The sequence below is a fragment of the Euprymna scolopes genome, chromosome 29, assembly GCF_053919585.1.
Source record: "Euprymna scolopes isolate OS-2025 chromosome 29, ASM5391958v1, whole genome shotgun sequence".
Taxonomy (NCBI): Eukaryota; Metazoa; Mollusca; class Cephalopoda; order Sepiida; family Sepiolidae; genus Euprymna; species Euprymna scolopes.
Genome location: NC_136510.1, coordinates 10,450,618 through 10,474,930, shown reverse-complemented (window position 1 = coordinate 10,474,930; position 24,313 = coordinate 10,450,618). Strand labels below are relative to the sequence as shown.

The 24,313-nt window shown below is 32.9% G+C and overlaps 1 protein-coding gene across 5 annotated transcripts in view; it reads left to right on the top strand.

The window, feature by feature from the left end:
- Positions 1-24,313, top strand: part of LOC145252478 (caskin-2-like) — a 969,745-nt gene that overhangs the window by 191,689 nt on the left and 753,743 nt on the right. For all 5 annotated transcript variants that reach the window (XM_080111905.1, XM_080111904.1, XM_080111903.1 and 2 more), the window contains one exon: positions 21,053-21,104. In XM_080111905.1, coding sequence (XP_079968031.1) covers positions 21,053-21,104 — 52 coding nt within the window. The remainder of the gene's footprint in view (positions 1-21,052; positions 21,105-24,313) is intronic.

Genomic DNA, 24,313 nt, shown 5'->3' with positions numbered 1-24,313 from the left:
TTTTTTTTAAAATTTGATTTAATAACTATTTCAGTAAGTAATGTTTTTTTTTTTGTCAAGGCCCAAAATGTTAGATAACCTTGTCTATTATTATTATTAGAAAAATAAAACAATTAGATTTTGTAAAATGTGTATTTACAGCTCGGAATGTTTAGTCAGCAATTTAAGCAGGAATAAAATAAACAGTCGATTTAGGAATTTTAACATAGATTGAAATTTGGTTAGTTTAAGTAAACAGGGTTTTAACTTACGTGAACAACACATGATTTGGTCTGCTTTGCTGACGTAATAGTTAGCAGAGATCAAACCGAGGAGTTCGTGAGAAACGTGTTAGCGAACAGACGTGTGAATGACTCTATTGGGAGCGAACAGGGTAACGAGGAAAATGTAGAAAGAGACTCAATATGCTAAACTCCGACAATGGAATTCATGAGATGAATAAAACCTAACTTGTTATGGCGTTCTTTTGAGAGTTTTGGCCAATAAGAAGGTATGTGATTCCTTTGGTCTGAGATGAGCAGACATATCGTTTGATTGTAAAAAGCTATTTAACTATTTGTGAAGAAGAAGCCACACACACAACGAATATTTTATATACATGCAAGGCACCATGAATATTTCTACACTCTGCATACGCACATCTGTTATATCAAAGACACTGTTATTTATACCAGTAGACGATTAACACAAGTAAGAAATAAAGACACGTATATATATATACAATACAGGCATATATATATATATATATATATATATATATATATAGGCACACGTGCACCCACCAATTACATAACAGAAGGCTACTCGAGGATAAAGGTTAATGAATGTAAAATGATCATCGTAGTAATCGATAGTGGTGGAAATTGAGTAGAATTTCATTAAGGGGACAGCTCAACAACTTGCTTACATTGGACTTGAACATGACTATGTTGCAGTTACCTAGACAGCAGCCCCACAGTACAGAGTCCCACAAGCGAGCAGCTCTACAAGAAAAGTGTGGTTTAAAGTTATTAAATTTTTTGTTATTGCCTTCTCTTTTCTCTACTATAACTCTTCCAAAAAAAAAAAAAAACAGTGCTGGGAATATGTATCGGTCAGATGCAAATAATCAGCAGAGAAATCGGTTTTTATCTGGGATTTTATTCTTGTTTGCTACTCAGGTGTTTGTGCATGGCCGTGTGCCCTTTATCGGTAAAAGAACCAGCCTCTGGGTTTTATTTCAAATGATAATGGCTTATTGGAATCTCTCAAAAAAAGATGAGTGGATAAGCAACGAATGGAATTCATAAGTCTGCAAAAAAAATAAAAAAAAATAAAAAGATGGCTAACTTAGCACAGTCTTTTCACGTTTTTTTTTTAATTCCCTTCCTCTCCTGAAAAGGTCAGCAAACAACTTGAACGCCAACGCAAACAACCAGAGCAGAACAATCTGGAATGAAAGTTCAAGAAGGGCACGTTTTCAGCACCGAGGGTCATTGCGTTCACATATAAGTTAGGACGATGGAAATTCTGTGAATGCATGTCTGTGATATATACTAGTGATGGAACGATTCCAATATTTTCCCCAATTTTAATACAATTCCCGATTCCAATACAATTCCCGATTCCAATACAATTATCGATTTCGTTCTAAATTCCTGATTCCAATACAATTACAGATTTCTGATTCCCAATTCTTTTTAAATCTCTAAATATTTAGCTATAAACGTTTTTTTTAATTAAATTAATGTCCAAATGTTTTTGCAAAGTTGGGGGGGGGGTCTGTATATTTTGCTTTTACTCGTCGCTTAACAGGAATTTTATCATTTGTGTCTGTCTGTGTGTCTGTGTGTCTGTGTGTACATTTCTCTACCAAATTACTCTGTCAATTTTCAGTCTACAGACTCGAGATTTGACAAAAAGGGTATTGAGATTTGGAAAACTCTTTTTAATCGGTTTTCGGCCAGAAATTTGGGTGTCAAAGTTCAACGATTTGACCTTTAAAAACTCTACCAAACTCCTCTGCCAATGGACATGGATCAAACTTTTTAATTTGATTTGATCCCAAAACAAATGTTAAGGGGTCAAAATAGGGGTCAAAGTTTATAAAAAATTTGACCTTTCAGCCAATTTTTGATCTAAACATTGGAAATTTTACATAAAGGGTATTCAGATATAGGGCAAGATTTTTAATCGGTTTTTGGCCGGTAATTTGGCTACCAAGAGGCCAAAGTTTAAAAGATTTGACCTTTGCGGTCTCTACCAAACTATTCAGCAAATTTTTGGTCTAAACATTTGAAATTTTACATATAGAGTATTCAGACATGCAGCAAGGTTTTTAATCAGTTTTTGGGTGAAAATTTGCCTGCGAAAAGGTTAAAGTTGAAAGAGTTGACCTTTGCAGACTCTACCAAACTCATCCGCCAATTTTGGGTCTAAACACTTGAAATTTTAGATGTAGATTACCTGGACATGAGTCAAAATATTTAATATATATTTACATATAAACATAAAGTTATGAACAGTATATCCCTGAGTGGCTTCAGGGCCTTGATAAGTGGTGACCACCGTGTAAAAAAAATAAAAAATAAAAAATAAAAAAAAATAAAAAACATAGGGCCCGAGCAAAGCCGGCCTGAACTGCTAGTTTTAAACAAAAATAACAAAAATGACAATTTTTGGTATCGGAAAATACACAATTCCGATACCCCCCAAAATTTCGATTTTTTCGATTCCGATTAATTGTTCTAAGATATATATATATATATATATATATATATAAAATCTAAAGCTGAATGTCTGTGTGTGTGTGTCTGGCCACGAATAGGCTCCTATATGGTTCACTATTTTAAAAAACTGATTACATATAATGATAGAAGATGTATCAAGACACAGGAATGGGTATGTTTGATCCTGCAGAACGGTGGTTCATTAAAATTGTGGGGTCTGCGTTCGTGCCTGGTTCACAAAGTATGGAAATAAAAAATTAAAAAAAAAACGTTTACAAGTGTTTTTGATATAGATGTACATAAGAATATTTGATAAGTATGTTTTAACTTAAGTAGGCATGGTATAATAAAATTGTGGGGTCTGCGTTCGCGCCTGGCCTCCATAGAATGGAAATAGGCACTGACTTTAAAGACTTTTCATATCTATCTGCGTAAGTATACTTTGATAATTATGTTTCAGTTTGAAGAAATATGGTATAATAAAATTATGGGGTGTTCCTTTGCGCCTAACCTCCATAGAATGTCACAAAGTTTAACGAGTTTTTTTTATATAGATCCACAGAATATTGTGATAAGTGTTTCAGTGTGAACAGGTATGGTATAATAAATTATGGGGTTTATCTATTTTATTTTTACTTTCATTATATTTTGTTTGGGTTTTGATACCCCCAAATTCGAAGCTATCTCTTTACAACTCTTCCTTTTCATAACCTATCATACTTTCATAAAGCAGAGTCCATTTTCTGTAGGCTGTTTTTGAACCCAGTCAACGACAGGTACTTTTGCTAGTATATATATATAATATGCCGAGTCGTAGAAATTTCCAGGTTAGTATTTGAGAGCGCATTAATTCACTGGGAGAGATGCACCCCCAGTCTTCGTTGACATGCATCTAGAAGGAAAACTGATGTAAAAACCTGCGGTCTTGTGGCAGTCATCTGCACCGACAAAGGTTAGCAGTCATACCAAAAAATGTGGTTGGTTCTACACAAATCCTTCACAAACAAATCATTTGTGTCGATTTCCGAACAACTTAGTTGTTGTGGCGCAACCTCATACATCGAAATCGACGAGCGAGAGTTCATGATATATCTGTCTAGCCGCACTGATGAGCTGTGAAACAGCGAAACAGTACTGTATGTGGATGACTATATATATATATATATATATATATATATATATATATATATATGGAGTCTTCAGATAAAGAAACAGTTAAAATAAAATTAATTCAACATAATGTTTGGTGCATTATCAATAAGAATGAAGTGATTGTTTCTTTAATGTTGACAATGTTATCAAAGGTTATGAAAATAGTTTTTATTAATAAAAATAACGCCATTTACTTTGCTATATTTTATTGGATTAAAATTATTTCTCCTAATTGCACGTATCCAAATGGAGAATTGTTCTTTCTCTTTATTTGCTAAACTACCGGTAGTTTCATCTAGTGCCTACTAGTCGTTACCTAAACGTGACGTCATAGATCAGTAAACAGGCCTTGTCGCTCGGTGGTGGTGGTATTGGCGTTGAGCAGATGTTCTTGAGATCTTGTTCAAGGCGTGTCCGACTTGAGAATTGTGTGTGACTAGATTTTTACTATTTGTTTCATAGGAGCTTGTCACTTTGCGATGGCTTATTTTCACATAGATGTGTTACTTTTGGGGGTTTGGAATGATTTTCATTAGTTGGAAAATTATTTTGAGTGCACACGTTTCTGTGAAAACTTTCTTTCTTTAGGAAGTGAGGAGGAAAGTGAATTCCAACGAAGCAGAGAAAGAAAGGGGGTAAGCAATCAGAGCCCTTTGCGTTTTAGCGTTCGTTGGAATGACTTCACGATTCAGTCGCTACTGTGGTTCGGTTGTGCGCCTAGATAAAAAATAAACACATTTTCGAGGAAAGGGCACTGTTTTAGAAAATAAGCAATTCTTGTTTTGTTTCTTAACTACCAGGGCTATCCGGTGTTGCCCAAGGGTATAAAAAAAAAAACTAAATAGAATTTGAATAATATGTGCAACATTTTTAAATTACCCCCTCCCTCTTTCTCTCTCTTTCTTTATATTTCTTTCTTTCCCTGTCCCCTATTATTCCATCCTTCTATCCACTCCCCTCTTTTCTCTCCACCCAAAATCTCTCTTGTGTTTGTGTTTTAATTTTAGATAGTATACATCCCGGGCAACAGCGATCAAGAAAATATAAATTCTGAGGTTCTTTGGTTAATAGTTCTGGACTTTTTGCTGGACATACAAACACAGACAACTGCCCTTTATATAATTGACTAACAGGGGTACCCGGCGTTGCCCGGGTGTTTAGATGTGTGTGTGTGTGCTTTTTGGTAAATCAAAACAAAAGAATAATAAAAAAAAAATCGTTGCCCGGGTGTTTGTGAGGGGGGGGGGTAAAAAAGTCTTGGTAGATAAGTAGGAAGGATCGAACCCGAAGCCTTGAGGCGAAGTTAGAAAATAAAGTGTGAAAAGAAAATGTGTGACGTTAACCGCTCGACCAGCAAGAAATAGTAACGGAAACATGTTTGAATTTATTCAAGTATTAAGAATTGGCAGGTGCCCGCAGTTAATGACTTAATGAGGTCAAGTTAACTTTCACTGCGGGGCAGTTTTTTATTTACTGTGGGGCAGTTTTTTTTTAGTTTTTTTTTTTTTTTTTTTGGTTTCCCCAAGATGTTGGGGAGGGGGACCAATATATATAAGGAGAAACTTCACATTGATCAAAGCTGATTGCTTTTTGATGTTCCCAGTGATGCCGCCAGCTTCGGGCAAATTGAATAGACAGGCGACCCTCGTTGTTAACTCGTAGATATTACGATTTAGACATGATATAAAAAGTTTTAAGGAGTGAGCCGACCGATCGCTTTCTGGAAAAAAAAAAGAAGCCTTTTGCGGACATACACACACACACACACACACACACACACACACACACACACACACACATTTTCGCTTTTATATATGTAGATTGAATTAAAATCAGTAATTTTCGCATGTACGCGACCTTGTCGTATTAAAGAATGTGTATTAGTATAAGTAAATTTTTGATTAGGAAGACTTTCTTTCCATTTTATTACCCCTCATCTTCTGGCTTCAGCTTGACCTCTAATTAGCCTGTACTTCTTTTAATTACTTATATTGCGCAGGGATAACTGCATCTTTCTCCTTTTACTCAAACCTTTTCTTCCTGACGCTCCAAACTCGTTAAAAAGAAGCGAAAAGTTTGGCGCGCTCTCGAACAATTAATAAGATATCGATAATGTATAAAAGTAGGTACCATCTAGAAAAAAAAGCTCTTAGAAAAACTTTAAAGTACAGGATGGAAGAATTATTTAGAGAGACATTATTTTTTTTCTCTTTCTTTGTTATATATTTTTTTTTCATTTTTTTTTTTAACTCTCTAATAAATATATAAAAAAAAAAAACGTTGGTCGCATTTTTAAAAATTGGATCTAAATAGTATTTCGTTTAACAGTTTAAACTTTGATTTCGACGAGCCAGTTTTTATTTGTCATTGTTTGCCATGTTATCTACAATATAATATCCTAGTTTGCTACAGCTGATTTAATCTGAGCTAAGTTTTTCCCAATATTTAGAAATTTATAAACCTTAAAAGAAAAATATTCACCTTTAAAATAAGGGAACTAACTCTGTTTCTTATTACATTAGACTAACGTACTCTTCTACAATAAAAAGTATATTTAATGCATTCTATCAGTGTTTTAATATGTTGGAATTTCTAAATAATCATCTAAAAAGAAAACTAGTCGTGTTTGGTTTAAAATCCACAGAGGTACGAAAATGTGGTTTAAAAAAACAAAAGCAAATATATAACTAATGTTACCAAATGCAAGAGAGGTTACTTTTCTGCCTAGCTGGATAAGTTTTTAGTGTTTTTATCTAATGTAAAATGTTTATTCCGTTTTAAAAACAAGTAGTGTGTAGCGCTATGTGAGAACAAGAAAAATGATCACGATGTTTCTTTCATCTCTGAAGAGTTGACAAAAACAAAAATGGTGATTAGAAACCCAACCAATAAATGTCACGGTAGCATTTATTGGTTTCTACCACCATTTTGTTTTGTTTTTTAAGTCATTGTTGAGATTCAAAGATGTAAGAAACCTCGCGGCCATTTTTTTTCTTGTTCTCACCTAGCGTCCAACACAACTTGTTTTTCAAACCAAATAAATATTTTATATATAAAAAAAAACACACTGAAAACTTATCCTGTTGGATATAAAAGTAGATTATCTTGCTTTTTTTTTATTTGTTTTTTGATAACTGTTTTGTACCTCTGTGGATTATAAAACAAACCTAAATAGTCACTTTAAAAATAAAGTGGGGATAATTCTTTTTCTTACTCGTGTGTTAAAAGAAAATTACCTTGGTGTGGGGGGTAACTCTTATTATTCTAAAAGTTACACAAAAGAGTCTTGCCTTTTTTCTGTTGTTCTTGGCCTTCGGGACAAGATCCTGGCAGATGCTGCAAGCTATGACTAGCTATGACTAGCAAAGACCATATGTGGGGGCAACCCCACATGCCTGACCTTTAACCAGCTCCCATTTCCCACCTCTCGGGAGCTGGTCCCCTTTTTCCCTTCCCCCTCCCTTCACTCCTCACATTAAAAATCGGCCTTGTGCCTAATTTGCTCGGTGGGGGAGCAAATAAATACCATCTGTTCCGGCAGATACTGCAAGCTATGACTAGCTATGACTAGCTATGACTAGCAAAGACTAGATGTGGGGGGCAACCCCACATGCCTGACCTTTAACCAGCTCCCATTTCCCACCTCTCGGGAGCTGGTCCCCCCTTTCCCTTCCCCCTCCCTTCACTCCTCACATTAAAAATTAGCCTTGTGCCTAATTTGCTCGGTGGGGGAGCAAATAAATACCATCTGTACCGACAGATACTGCAAGCAAAGACCCTATGTGGGGGCGACGCCACATATAAGACCTTTGTCAATGTAGGGGCAACCCTTCATACCAATTGTCACTATCCAGCTCCCCTACTCCCCGGGGAGTTGGCTCCTATTTCCCCTTCACTCCTCACTTTAAAAATCGGCGTTGTGCCTAATTTGCTCAGTGGGGGAGCAAATAAATAGTATAGTGTAGTATCTGTTCCGGCAGATACTGCAAGCAAAGACCATATGTGGGGGAAACCCCACATATAAGACCTTGGTCAATGTAGGGGCAACCCTTCATACCAATTGTCACTATCCAGCTCCCATTTCCCACCTATCGGGAGCTGGTCCCCCTTTCCCTCCCCCTCCCTCTCTCTCTCCACATTAAAAAACGGCCTTGTGCCTAATTTGCTCAGTGGGGAAGCAAATAAATACTTCTTGGCCTTCGGGCCGGGATCAAAGTGTAGTATTTGTTCTGCAGATGCTGCACTTAAGATAATTTGTACCAGTCAATGGAGGGGAAACCCTCTATACTGGGACAATTATTATTTTTGGTAACCAGAGTGCCCCCTTTTTGCTTACTTTTAGGGGAGCTGGTTTTTACCTCACATTAAAACGGCCTTGTGCCTAATTTGCTTTGGTGGGGAAGCAAATAAATACATTAAAAGTTATCGTTCTTTGCTTTGTTTTTCATTTAAGATTTACTAGCAGTTTTTTTTTTTCTTTTCTTTGTAAACATAAGTAACCATTCATTTACAATTTAGACACTGATTGTAGCACCATTATACAAGCAGCAAAGTCCCACCTCTACATAGTAGAGATCCCTAGAGGTAAGAAAGCCTTCTACTCTAAGAAGAGTAAGAATTGTGCTGTGTCGTTCATCGTGGATTTTTTTTTTTTTTAATTTTTTTTTTTATTTTTTTTTTATATAACTCCATTTTCACCCCAAACAAGGCACAGTGCCACTTTGATGTAGGGAGCTACTATTGGGTACATAAGTTGCAGGGATACTATGTAGGGTGTTGAGCAGCGAGATGTCTGTTCACATTACACTTGAACTTCTGCATGTCAGTACAATTGTGAAACCCAGAAGGGAGTTCCAAAGTCTAGCAGTTCTGGGAAAGAAACTAATAGAGTAGAAGGCTTTCTTACATTTAGGGATCTCTACTGTGAAGGGGTGGAATTTTGCTGCTTGTCAGGAATATTTACCTGAACAGGATGCAAGGGCTTTTAGTTCGTCGGAGCATTCACCATTAAAACACTTGTAGAACAGGCAGAGGGATGCAATATTTTGTCGATGGGACAGAGGTTGAAGCTTTGATGACAGTTTAAGACCTATCAGGTTGGCGATTCTCTTTTGAACCCCCCAGGAGTGAAAGACTAGTAGCAGATGCACCAGCCCAAATATGACGACAATACTCCATACATGGGCGAATGGTGACCTTGTAGAGATACAGGATACTTTCAGGCGTAAGTAACTTTCTAGCACAGTAGAGAGAGCCCACCTTCGCAGCCGTCTTGGCAATGCTTTCAATGCATTTGTTCCAGCTCATGTTCCCTGTGTACGTTAAGCCAAGGAGTTTGAAAGAAGAACTTTCAGGTAATTTATTGGTGGTTGTCTCCTTGCAATTATTGAAGGAAACAAGCTTACTCTTGGCAGCATTAAATGTGACCATCCATTTCTGTTCCCATTCTACTACAGATTGGAGGTTTTCCTCTAGTGTTTCTGCCATTTCCTTAAATATGTGGTCATTTGTTTTCTCCTCGTGCCTGTTATAGAGCGTGGTGTCGTCAGCAAATATACCCATCTCAGAGACAATTTTATCAGGGAGGTCATTAATGAATATTAGGAATAATAAAGGTTCAAGGACACCCGCATTTATATCATATTGTTTAGATGCACGACCGTCGAGAACAACCTGGATCTTCTCTTATTTAAGGATTTAATTATGTTAAGTTTTCGTTCAGTGATACTTTAAGATCTGATTTCCCTGAGAAGACCATCATGCCATACCCAACCAAAAGCCTTATATATATCTAGGGCTATTGCTCTACACTTCCCTGTTTTGTCCAGTGTATAATATATACGTTCAGTCTTCCCCTGCTATTATTTCAGATCATTTGAAACCATAGCAGCAAGTTTTTGTCTCCTCTCCATCAAGGCTAGAGGTTTTGGGGAAATGTGTGTGTGTGTGTGTGTGTGTGTATATATATATATATATATATATATATATATATATATATATATATATACACACATACATACATACATATATATACATACATACATATACATACATACATACATATATATACATACATACATATATATATATACATATATTTATATACGTATATATATATATATATATATATATATATATATATATATATATATATATATATATATACATAATCCAAGATGGCAAAACAAAAGTATATAATAAATATTGAAGAGTTAATATTTGTAAAGTAATCTCAACCAGATGGAAAAGCTCGATAAAACCAAATAGGAAATAGAGCTTATAATAATAACAAGTAGTTAATAAAACATGTTAAAAAAACACTTTGAAAAAAGAGTTAAAAACATATTTAATTTTTAAAAGGAAGCACAAAATAAGTGGGTAGTCCTTAATCCGCGGAGTTTCGAAGAAATACTTTCCTTCTCATCAGAGGATAGGAATTAGCAAAATGCGGGATCGGATTTTGCTTGCAAAAGTATTTGATGAAACTACAAGTCATAAGTCTTACTTGGTAACAAATAGCGAAGCAGATTAAGGACTATCCACTTATTTTGTGCTTCCTTTTTAAAATTAAATATGTTTTTAACTCTTTTTCAAAGTGTTTTTTAACATGTTTTATTAACTACTTGTTTATATATATATATATATATATATATATATATATATATATATATAATGTGTGTGTGTGTGTGTGTTTGTGTGCGTTTCTAAACAAGCCTGCATTAACCATTAAGAAAGTTAAGTAGGTGCCTAAGGCCTCAGGAGAAAAGCGGGGACCTCACACAGTTGTTTCAAGTGCCAGATTTACAAGCGTGTGTTACCCTTCTCCCCCCCCCCCTCAAGTTTATACATATCTAAGAATATTAATTGTCGTCAGCTGAAAACACGAGGACAGCAAAAAAGAAAATCAAAATCAGTACGGTCCATTGTGTCGTCAATTACAATTACACAAAAACCAGCACCTATTCCCTACTTGAATGATGCTATTCTCTATCTATATAAGAGCCAGGTACGTCCAAGGATGGAATACTGTTGCCACATCTGGGCAGGAGCTGCTAGAAAGGACTTGTCCTGCCTTGATAGAGTTCAAAATAGACTTCGTAGCCTCGTAGGAGATGTCCTTTTCTCTTCCTTGCAACCTCTATCTCACAGAAGAGATGTTGCGAGTTTGTCTCTGATGTATCGTTATTTTCATGGAAAGTGTTCGAATGAGCTTCAATCTATGGTCCCCCCTCGCAAAACTTTCACAAGAAACACTCGTCTAGCTGTAAACACTATCAATAATTCCCCCCACTCTTTATCTGTGCCTAAACCTAAACGTAGATTCCATGAACAAAGCTTCTTTCTTAGAACTGCACGCCTGTGGAACTGTCTTCCGTTTTCCTGCTTTCCAGCTGACTACAATATGGTTGTCTTCAAGTCTAACGTAAATAAGTTCTTGATGAGCCGTTCCATATAAGTTATCAAATTTACCAAATTTTCATTACTAATGATTACTATATTGTCCAATTTCTACTGTACACTCTTTAACCCTTATCCTTGAGTGGCCTCTTGGCCTTGATAATGTGGTGACGCCTATGTAAAAAATAAAAAAAATTAAAAAAAAAAAACTCATTTAAAATATTATCAAGAAAAAAAAAGAAAATAAAGGTATTATTTTTGTTTTTTTTTCAACGTCACAAAATTATTGTACCTATTTACTATGCCTCCCCACAGGACAGAGTTAGACACCAGGGTCGTTTTTTAACGTGGAGAAAAGGTACAAAAATAAAAATAAATAAAAGAATTATGCTGTCTATTTATGATGTATCCATATCTAATTGTTTTTTTGTGGGGGGGGGTGCGAGAGAGAGATACATGTATTTCGGACATACCTTGATGCGTCGTTGATCTTGTCCGCCTGTAATTCATCTTGTTCTTGAAGGGGAGGCTGGAACCTGTTCGGACGAATATTCATTCACTCCCAAGAACGTTGGTTTGTTTTTTATTGTTTTTATTCACTTTCCAAGTATCAATCGCAGAAGAATGGAAGGTGAATATCTTTGCTTTCGTGGTCAATTCTAAGTCGCCATTCTGAGACACGTCAGCCCTCTCCCCAGTGATTGTGGGACGACCTGTTAAACCGTCTGCTCTGCTCAACGTCCAAACTCCAACTCTCAATCCTCTCCAGCTAACCTGATCTACGTAACATACACGTAGATCCGACCAGCTGACCAGTTCTTCCGGTAAACTTGTCTACAATATGATTTCCCATATTTTGACCGTCTTTCAACATTCTTCACATTTATCTCCCATCCATCTCTTTAGTTAGATAGATAGATCGACATTTCCTTGTGTTCAGCCTACCACATAACAGATCCTCGGTTTATACTGTTGTGTATACAAAGGACCTTCAAATACCGTTTCTTTTTTCTTTTTTAAATCGTTGGATATAACTCAAATGAGGATTAAACCCTGGACTCTCAGGACGTTCACAAACACTCTTAACGTTATATTATACTAGTTGGTCGCTAGTCGTACAATACGCTTAAACATGATATTTTAATTTATGCAGATTACGTATGTATTATTATAGAATCAAACTTTTATTTTATGTTATATATTACGAGGAATAATTTGCTTGTGGGACTAATTTGCAAAATAATTTTAAAAATTAATAAATAATAATGATAATATCGTTCATCAAATTCCGTCTGTGTTTGTTTACAATATCACGTCAGCTGATATTTGGGCTTGACGATGAATGCCCTGCAAAAGTCACTTTTGATTGATGTTTAATTTTATATTATGCAAAGAAAGAAATGATTTTCGGCGATTTTAAATGGTATCTCTTTTATCGTAAATTGAATTCATTAATAAGAAAAATTAAAAAAAAAAAAAACGGTGAGATACACCCGGGCTTTAACATGGAATCATTCACTGAGCTATATCTCCAGATGACAATATATGTTATTTTTAAAAAATGATTCGCTTAGATTTTATTATTTCCCTTGACCGGTGTAACGTAAAATATTCACTGTAAAATTTTTTTTTATTTATTTATAAGAGAGAAACGGTGATTTTTTTTTAAAGATCGGATTTTTTTCGATACTTATCGGATGAATTCTTGTACAAAACATATCTAAGAACACTGTCAGATATATAAATTACGTTAGTGTAAAATTTGCAAAAGACAGGCTCAGCTGTTTCGGAAGCTATGAAATAGGAACTCATACACACAGTGATATATATATATATATATATATATATATATATATATATATATATATATATATATATATATACACACACACACACACACACCAAAAAGCTGTCTCTATATATATACAATACGCTTAAACATGATATTTTAATATATATATATATATATATATATATATATATATACACACACACACACAAAAAGCTGTCTCTACTGGGATACTAACTCGATTCATATGCTGAAAAAGTTTGGCACAAAAACAATAAATAGATTAGCAACAGGTGCTTTATTCTTCTATCCTTGAGTGTTTGGGGGGAGAGGTGTTCTCTCACGATCCCTTGTGCTGATTAGAAAAGTGAAATCACGTTTGGCCCTAAAATAAGTTACCTGCTGCTCTAAATCAGCAAATGTGTGAGATTACTTGTCTCAAGAGAGACACCTTCATTTCGTAGAACATGAATAAGGCACGTGATCTGCGGGGGTATATTTGATGATTGGACGACTTGGAGTATATTATGACGTGTAAAAATAATGCTCACTATTTTTTAACCGTTTCAGGGTAACGTAGGAAATCAAGGAGTCGTTTTATTGTTGTTCACTAAAATGTTTCTCCTTTTATTATATATACATTTAAAAAAATTTTAAATAATATTAAATTTGCAAACAGTATTATTTGAATATAAAATTTGATGGCGATATTATCAATATATATAAAAGGCAAAATGTGTGTGATCATTTTGTGTATGTCTCGCAAAGGCTTTTTTCGCCACCATTTTCGGGGGGGGGGGTACTATCGCTTACAACTGTTTATATACCCCCTAGATAATAATATCTAGGATTTGGGAACGCGGGTCGCCTCTAGATTTATTTACGTCGATTTTTACAAAATTATTGCAATTTCAGCCCGTCTTGTGTTCGTTCAGCTTTTTCGTATAAAAAGCGAAACTAATTCAAAGCTAAGGCAGCGTTCCCGGCAATCCCACCGGGAAACGTCCAGAAGCAATCAGCTTTGATCAATGTGGGGCCAAACTCCTCTTATATAAGACAATTGCTATTCAATCTGGACAATGGGGAGCTGGTTTCCCCCTCCCCAACATCTTGGGGGGAAAAGCCAGTCAAAATTGGGTAAACAAACCCAAACGCTGCCCCGCAGCAAGAGTCAACTGCGCGACTTCTATTTGACCTCATTAATAAGGTCAAATAGAAGCAGCAGAGTTAACTGTTATTGCGGCCACGTGTCAATTCTGTTTTTAATACTTAAATAAATAAATTCAAACGTGTTTCCGTTAGTATTTCGCGGTGGCTTGATGGTTGCTTTTTTTTTTTTTTTTTTTTTTCACACTTTAATTTCCAACTTTGCCTCAAGGGTTCGAGTTCGATCCTCATACTTACCTACCAAAACTTTTTTTTATTCCCCTCCCCCCACCGAGTTTTGATTTACCCAAAACCATACACATCTCCAAACACCCGAGTAACGCCGGGTACTCCCCGCTAGTTTGAATATAAAATTTGATAGCGATATTATTTGAATATAAAATTTGACAGCAATATCATTTGAATATAAAATTTGACAGCAATATCATTTGAATATAAAATTTGACAGCAATATCATTTGAATATAAAATTTGACAGCAATATTATTTGAATATAAAATTTGACAGCAATATTATTTGAATATAAAATTTGACAGCAATATCATTTGAATATAAAATTTGCGGTCATACAATTCATAGTCATTTAACAAACTCCATAGACTGCGGTAATAACAACTCTATCCTGTTGTTTTACGTTTAAACCCCCGATGAGGACGAACTCTTCTATTATAGTTATTGCTTCCTTTTCTTTTACAACGAAAAGGAAATCGTTATACATAATTTTTAATATATTATTTATTTTGCTTCAATTGTTTTTGTTTTGTGTGTGTGTGTGTGTGTGTGTGTGTGTGTGTGTGTGTGTGTGTGTGTGTGTGTGTGTGTGTGTGTGTGTTTCTTTTTTTTTCTTCTTTTTTTTCTTATTTGAAACACTTGAAATTGTTGAAGACTTCCGTTGTCGCATCTTTGCAACGTCATACTTCCGGTAAAAAGCGGATGTTGGAACAGTAAATGAAAGCAGCTTTCAATGGCTGACATATTCTACTCAAGAACAAAATATGCTTGCAAGATATCCGTATTGTACCTATTTACTGTCTCCCCAAGGGACAGAGTTAGACACCAGGGTCGTTTTTTAATGTGGAGAAAAGGTACAAAAATAAAAAAAATTGTCTCAGTCGTGAAGGACTGATCCTCCACCGAAAGAGAACAAGATATCCGTATTGTAGCTATTTTGATTTCAATCAATATTTGTGCACTTACGCAAAATACGGACCGTGCTGAAACCATATTATTTAGAAACCCATTCCAAACATGAGGAGGAAAGGACTATTTTTTACTTTCACCTTACAATTAAAAAAAAAAAATACCGTAAAAAATATATTTCAGTTGAAAATCTTATCTAAAGAAAATAATAGTACGGTTCGTATTCTGCATATATATATATATATATATATATATATATATATATATATATATATATATATATAATCTTATAAATTTTGGGTTTTTGTGTATTAATATTCATATTAAAAACTCTTTTTCTATTTATTTAAAAAGAAAATACAACTTTGTTATATATGGGTCATGGAATTGCATTCATCTGCAAAAGATCTAGTTAATTTGCATATTCTTTTAAACATTCATTTTAATTAATTCCCTATTATTTTTTTCGGGTTTCTTATGGGATGATCATCTTTAGTCAAATATTACGTGTAATTATATTCATGCAGATATTCTACATGATTTATACTTGCGTAATATTTGCGTAAAAAAGCTTATAGTAAACCCAAACATCTTTCTATATATATTTATGTACATATATATTTGTTTAAAAAATGTTGCCTACAAAACTGCTCGGTCAGTTTTTAGTCTAGACATGAAACTTAATATATATGGTATTCGAACCCACGTTGATTTTGATGACAATAAAAAATATGGGAGTGTGAAACATTCAATTGATCATAATTCAATCCCGGGCAACGTCGGGTCACCCTGCTAGTAGTTAAATATTTAAAGATTTATAAAGAATCAGAATTGGTAATTGTATCGGAATTAAGGAAAATATTTGACTCGTCTCATCACTAATATTTATATGCGTGTTACAGAAGATCAAAAAGACATTGATACCATCGGTTTCAGTAATAGTTATATATTCTCCAAAGTGACCTAGAACATTGCAATGCTAGTTCAAATCAGCTTGATTTCTTGAGCCATTACTTGAGTCCGGTCATTTTCTGGTGTCTTTGTTCAACAGCAATAATTGATATTGACTTTGTGCTCATGAGGCAGGTTGATCGGATGATGGCGTAGTTGAAGCAGATGGCTTCTTTTGTCATATGACATTCGGAATGCAATGTGCATTCGCGTCTTGGTCCAGTGCAGTATTTGCAGCGCACTGCGGTGCACGATCCATTGTCAAAAGAATCAAAGCTGACGTTTTTGTTTCTTGAATCACTCGGATTGATTCATTGTACCACAAACGCAGCAGTCCGATGCTTTAGAGTCAAACTGTGGCTTTGGTAGAACTATAAAATCGTCTTAGTTGCGGTTCTACTTTCAATAAGAAATGGTTTGTTTTAAAATGTTTTTGTGTGTGTCGAGGTATGAGATGTATTGAAATGTTTTTCAGATCTAAATGAAACATTAAAATTGAACAAAGTTAAATGTTTTGTGTTTGTACAATATAGTTAATTTTTAATGTGTTTTAGTTAGAAACACTATTATGTACTTAAGTATTATAATTAATAAAAATTCCACAAATTATGAGTCATTTTTTTTTAAATAACTTTTACAATTTTTACTATATATTGGGTCCAATATAATTATAATAATAAATTCGAAATCTGCATTAATCAAAATATCGTATTTAAACATATTTTACGATCACGCAATTACGGGTGGCCTACTATTAGATAGATATTAGCGACCGGCCATTTTGTATTTTGAAATGGCTGATTTTAATATTTTGTCGGAATCATTGTCTGCAGTTACCTCCCCGGATTTTAAGAAATTGGCATTAACAATAAGAATCAAAATGTATAATTCAATAATTTTATTTTTACTGTTAATTATTTTTTTTTACTTATTTTTTTTTTTTGTAATTTTTTTTAAATTTTTACTTTTTCGACATCACATGTAAGTACGTAGTGTTTTTGCCTAAAATGCATTTATTTGACATTTAATTATACTGCACAAGTATCATGTTTTTTGTAATATAAATTGAAATCTAACTGGATTTTTATTCAACAACTTTTACCCTGATTTATTGTAATTTAATTTTTTTTTTAATATTTTATTTGTTTATTAATAAAAGATTTTTAATCAATTTTGAAGATCAAAATCTTATGTGACCTTTTTGGAGAACATTTAAAAAAAAAAAAAAGAAAGAAATATATCATGATTTTTTTTTTTTTTTTTTTTTTTTTTTTTAAGAATTCTGCCTTGTGGCCATTTTGTAATTCCAAAGTTTAGAATGTTGATGTTGCAATATCCACTATAAAATAAAAACACTCGTCTATCTGAAACCACTATCAATAATTTCCCTCACTCTTTATTTGGGCCTAAACCTAAATATAGATTCCGTGAACAAAGCTTATTTCTTAGAGTCGCACGCCTGTGGAACTCTGTTCCGTTTTCCTGCTTTCCAACTGACAATAATATGGTTGTCTTCAAGTCCAACGTAAACAAGTTCTTGATGAGCCATCCTCTTAAGTAATCCAATTTACCAAATTTCCACTATTAACAATTACTACAAGGTTTTTTCATTGACTACTGTACATTTATTAACCTTTATCTTCGAGTGGCCTCTGGGCCTTGATAAGTGGTGACTTCCTTCGTAAAAAAAAAAAAAAAAGCTAAGGTCAAAACGCAACCAAGGATATGTGTTAGATTAATAGATACCGATCAAAAAAATTCTTTCCCCTTTGTCAGAAATATGGAATGTGAGGACTAAAGGACAAAATAAGGGAAGCAAGCATCACGAGGCTGCCAAAAATAAACCCATGGTCCACATTTTACGCTCTCTTATTCAATAATTTTTGCCCCGAATAACCTTTAAAAATTTTATTTATTTAAAAAAAAAACAATTTTTTAAATCTATTTTGAAGATCAAAATCTCATTGGGTGTTTTTAGAGACCTCTTTGAAAGAAAGCGCATTAAATATTTTTTTTTTTTTTATTTATTCTTTATTTATTTATTTTTTCAAGATTTCTTTGCAAACAATAATATGCTTGTAATATGAATTTAATTTCAAGTTTAGAATTTTGATGTTACGTTTCTGAATGAAAGAATGATCATTCGTATTTGGATTATTCAGACTACTGTTCTCATCTTTGGTGTTATTTACACACTGCTTGGTAATCTTCTTTCGGTGTATCTTTTCGAACTCGGGAATCTTTCTGTCCGCAAAAACCTCTGGCATAGTGGATAAAGTATTGTTAAAATTCAGTTGTAAAGTTACACTCTTCTAGAGGTTGAAGGTCCAATCCTTAGTGCAAGCAACACTCGAAATACAATTGCAAAAAACTTAAGCATTTTATCCAATCATGGCTGATGAACCAAGAGCATGCTATCCGCGTGGATTAAATAAAGGGTTCCATTCGAAATGCTATGTAGATTTTTGAGTTCGAATGAAAGGTTCCCAATTTTGACAAGATAACACCTGAAGAAGGTCGGAGGTTACATCGATAAAAACATTGTGAAAATGACATTCAAGAGAAGAACAGTAGTCTGATGAATCCAAATAATACAGATAACGAACCCCCCCCTCAAAAAATCTTTTTTTCTTTTTTTTTTTTTTTTCAATTTTGAAAATGAAAATCTCATTTGACTATTTCGTAGAAATATTTTAAAAAGAAATTGGATTTTTATTCACTGACTTTTGCCCTGATTAATTTTAATTTATTTTTGATTTTTGATTTGTTTATTTATTTAAAAAAAAAAAAAAATTTTTTTAATCAGTTTTGAAAACCCCAAATCTTATTTGATCATTTCAGAGAAACTTTTGATTAGGAAATCGCATTAATAATTGTTTTCGTTTGGTTTAAACTTTTCTTTTAAAGAATTCTATGAAAAATATCCGCTTATGATTAATTATAGCTATTTTTTAAAGAAAATGTTGGTTAAATTTTGGGGTGGGGGTTCAGTTTACTATGCAAGTTTTTCAAATCACCCCCCCTCTTCAAATTGGTGTTTATGTATTGCAAGTTAAAAAAAGCATGACTATCAATGCTCTAATAATTCTAAACATATATATGTATGTATATATATATATGTGTATATATATATGTGTATATATATATATGTATATATATATATATATATGTATATATATATGTGTATATATATATATATATATATATATACCAGGTTAACGGTATTCAGGAGATAAAACCCATGGATCAAAATGAGGTTATTAAGAGTGCTCAATAAAAAAGAGCAAAATATGATATTCTTTATTTATATGGACAAGTATTACATAGTCGCTACACTGAACATGCTATTGTTTCAGACAAATTGGTTTGCAAGAAACCAAAAGTCACTCCTCAGGCGACGTAAAAAAAAAAAAGTTTATTTGCCACCGAAGGCATCTTGTTCAAAAATGGGAGAAGTGAAATATATTTTTTTATTTATAAAAATAAAATATTAAAACGCTAAAATTTGAGTGGGAGGGGTGACATTTTCGACTCAAAACAGAAGGCGATAAGGGAAAGAGAATGTCAAGACTTAACTGGAAAAAGTAGAAAAGATTAAAAATATCTGATACTCCCCCCAAACATCTGGCCTTGATGGAAAGGAGACTAAAACTTGTTGCTATGCTTTCAAATGATCTGAAATGACAGCAAGGGGAGACTTGATTCCAAATATTTCTCATATGTTATAATCTCCCCTCTTTGGTTTTTATATATAAGTATATACATAAGTTTATATACAAGTAAATTTCACAGTGTGTAAAGATTAATTTGGAATCAAGTCTCCCCTTGCTGTTATTTCAGAGCATTTGAAATCATAGCAAGTTTTAGTCTCTCCTCCATCAAGACCAGAGGTTTTGAGGAAATATCATATATATTTGTTGTTGTTGGTACGGCGTTCAACTTAGGCGGGTTGAACCGGCTTCCTACATTTATAAATTTTGGTGCATTTTGGCCAGGAAGCCAGTAACTTCTGACAGCCTGATGTGGTATGAAATCAGACCGGATATTGGCTTCCTAGATTAAAATGTACTAAACAGTGATATTTTTTTACTTCCCCTTTGCAAAACTCAATCATGTTCTGCAAAATCATAAACAAAAAGAACAATTATCGTCTACAAAATAACCAAAACAAACACCATGAAAATAAAAAAAATAAAAAATAAAAAATAAAAAAAGCATACAGCATAAAATCTTTCCAAAATTACCTGATTCGGCATTAAAGATGGTCGTGGATATGACCTTAAACTATATCCAGTGGTGAGGCCCCAGCTTGCGGGCTTTGGGGGAGGGTGGAGCCACCCTTTAATTGGCATTGCTCCCAGGTCCACTCTGACCCGGAGTGGTAATACCTGTTAGGGTCCCAACTATGGGTTAAATAGAAACCAACTTGAAAAAAAATATATTCTATTAAAAAATTTTTCTTCAAAATCACCGGATTCGCCATTAAATAACCTGAAAAGGGTTGATATGACGTAAAACAAAAACAACCAACCATCGGCATTAAATAAATGGAAAATGGTGGATATGCCGTAAAAGAAAACCATCAGGACAAAACGATGTAACCACTGCTTGTTTAGTTAAGATAGATAAGGCTAAAATTGAATATTTGTACGTTTCTTAGCATTTATACTTAAAAATAAATGGAATGACGAAAGCAACCGTGGAATTTATATTGTTTTTAACGTTTTTTTTTCTTCTTCTTTTTTCAGAACTCATAAATTCAAAGTCTAAATTCAACATTAATTACCAAGATGGAGACGGGTGAGTAGCAGCACTTTTATTTCTATTTATTTTGTTTTATTTTTATTTTTATTTTTTTTTTTTTTTTTTAATTTTCCCCGGATCAGGAAATGTAGGAGGAAATGTTTGCATTTCAAACGGAGATGAATGGTCGATTGAACAAAACCGACCCTGGAATCCGGAGGAAGTTTTTTTTTTTTTTTTTTTTTTTTTTTTTTAAATAATAATAAAAATAATAATGATAATAATAATGATAATAATAATAATAATGATAATAATAATGATAATAATAATAATAATGATAATAATAATAATAATAATAATAATAATAATAATAATAATAACAATGATAATAATGATAATAATGATAATGATAATAATAATAATAATGAAAAAAATAAAATAAAATCTGGTTCTTGCAAAAATCACAGATTTCCGAGCCCCGACTCCCCACCCTAAAAAAAAAAACGAAATTAAGTTATATATTTCTTATTCTGCAGAAGTTATACAAAACAAAAAATGAGACAAAAGACCGCTCAAAAATTGGAGAGGGGAGGGAGGGGTTTATAGTCATCCTCGTCACTGTACCTTTGGTTGGTCTATTCCCGGGGTCTCCAAGTTTTCGAATAGGGGGTCATATTGCCTATTTTTAAAGCTACACGAACCAAAATAAAATTTTTTTAAAAATTAAAAAAATTACCTAAATGTTTTGTACTCTCTACTTCACTGCTTTGCTTTTTAGTAAAACTGGTTTTCCAAAACCTTATTTTTAAAAATTATTTTTGAAACAAAAAGAAAAACCATTACACTATTTTTACACATTACATTTCCATTTTAAAAATATTCCCTGAATATTTTTATGTCTTCTATAAGAGCTCTGTGGGCCAGATTAAAGACTTTGGTGGGCCGGATTTGGCCTACGGGCATAATTTGGAGACCCTGGTCTATGTTAATCCTAGCTAGAGTTTCTATCCACCATAATACCGCAAATACACTGGAGGGTCGTCCTACTTGAGATTCCCAAATCAAATAGTTTTTTGTTTTTTGTTTTTTTTTAAATAAAAAATATATAAATCATATGTAAAAATATAATCCTTTAAACAATCAATTTCTTGAAATAGTTAAAAATTATTTGACCCCTAAAACAATTTTAAAACTTTTGAATGACAATTATTTGCTGCAAACAACACTGGTTAATAACGCTCGGCTTCAGAGGAGAAGAGTCCGATAAAAAGAATTTGATGACGGTAATAGTTTAAACCCAGGAAAAAGATAAGTACGAGTAAAAATGGCTGAAAAAAAAAAAAAAAAAAAAAAAACAGACCCTATATCTCTAAAAGAGACTTATCACAATTATTTTTCTTTAGTTTACTTCTAAATTTTGATTGTGTTTGAGAAATAACAAACCAAAGCTAATCTCTTAAAGGAAAATAATTATATTTTTACGTGTGTGAAAAAAATTACAGTGAAAAATGTTAAAAAAACAAAGAAAAATTTGTTAGAATTTCAAGTCTGAATAAATCAACTTTAAAAATATCTGGAAAAAATAATTGAGTTTTCTGAAATTATTCCTACAATAATTAGTAAGATAAAATCTTAAATTACCGAATTAAAGAAATTGTACATTTTTTTTAAACTAAACAGTGCATAATAATAATAATAATAATAATAATAATAATAATAATAATAATAATAATACATTTTTAAAAAAATAGTAAAATTTAAAAAAAAAAAAAAATTAAAAAATAATAGAATTAAAAAAATAATAAAATAAAAAAATAAAAATTTTTTAAAAAATAATAAAATTTAAGAAAATAAAAATAAAATTAAAAAAACAAATAAAATTTAATAAATAATAATAATATAATAATAAAAGCAATTTACGTTTCGTTCCAAGGTAAACAAAAATTCTGCTAATTTCCATCAAAGTACGGATCACGGGAAGTGTAATAATTTCATTTAATTAATTTAATTTAGTTGCAATAAAACAGGAAATGCTTATTTAATAAGAATATTTTTTAATTTACACAAGTAAAAATTTCTTTTCGAAAAAAAAAACAACAAAGTTTCATATTATCTTCGTAAGTCTTTTTATTCCTCTAACATTAAAAAATGATTATTATTAATGAAAAAATTATACGCTGAAAAAATACAAACCTATGTTTTCATTTTTCCGAATATTTGAACGTGAATTGTAGAATTGACTTATTCAGTTGGTAATTTCTCTGAAAATGATGGTTGATATAGGAATGATGTGGGTGGAGGTGAGAACCGTCTGGCTTCTTTTTTTTGTTGTTTTGTTCTTCTTTTTTTTTTTGACAACGTTGTGCATCTGTATCTATCTACGTTAATAGAAATTTTCTCATTTTCTAATTTTTTTTTTTTTGTGATCTTGGTCTTCAATGTTTTTTTTTTTTTTTTTTTTTTTTTTAATAGAAGTTTTTAAGTTTTGGAATATCAAAAATAAAATATATATCCGGATTAAATGTTTTTAATGAAAATGATTTGAATAGATTTTTCTTTTAAGAACATGACCTGATTTACGGCAGCTGATTACCACAAAATTATCTTGAATTTGCAATGCAGGTTACTAATTTTCCAAAAGATGCTTTCAAACCTATGAATTTGTAAACTGATTTCAGCTGCAGGTTGAAATTGTAAAAGATGATGTGAGGCTGCCTTTTTGTAACCTCATCATTTAGGCCTTAAATACATCATATCAGTTGATCAGCTGACTTATTTTGCCATCGAATTTACATGTGTGTTTATGGTATGTACAGGCACACATATAAATTAGATGGTGGTGCTAATAAAAAAAAGACACTCTTTCTCTAAATGCTCACAAAGATATGAGGAAACATTAGAAAGTAATAAACATAGTAAGAGGAGGAGGGGGTGAGTAAAGTACATGGGAAAGTTGATAAATCGCAGAAACGTAATTTAATTGGCTGAACACTTTTTTCTTTACTGCAACCTCTCTACCACACACGTAATGTTGCTAGTCTCAGTCTTTTCTATAAATACTACTATGGCATGTGCTCCTCAGAATTGTCTGATCTATTCTCTGCTTCCTTTGTTTCAGCTCGTTTGAATCTTTGATCTAGTGGTCTTTCGTAATATTAGCTGTTTTGATATCTCATTGTAATACAGCTTACTATTCCAGTAGCTTCTTTCTAAGGATTGCAAGGTTGTGGGACTCTCGTCCTGCTTACTGTTTCCCTTTTACCTAC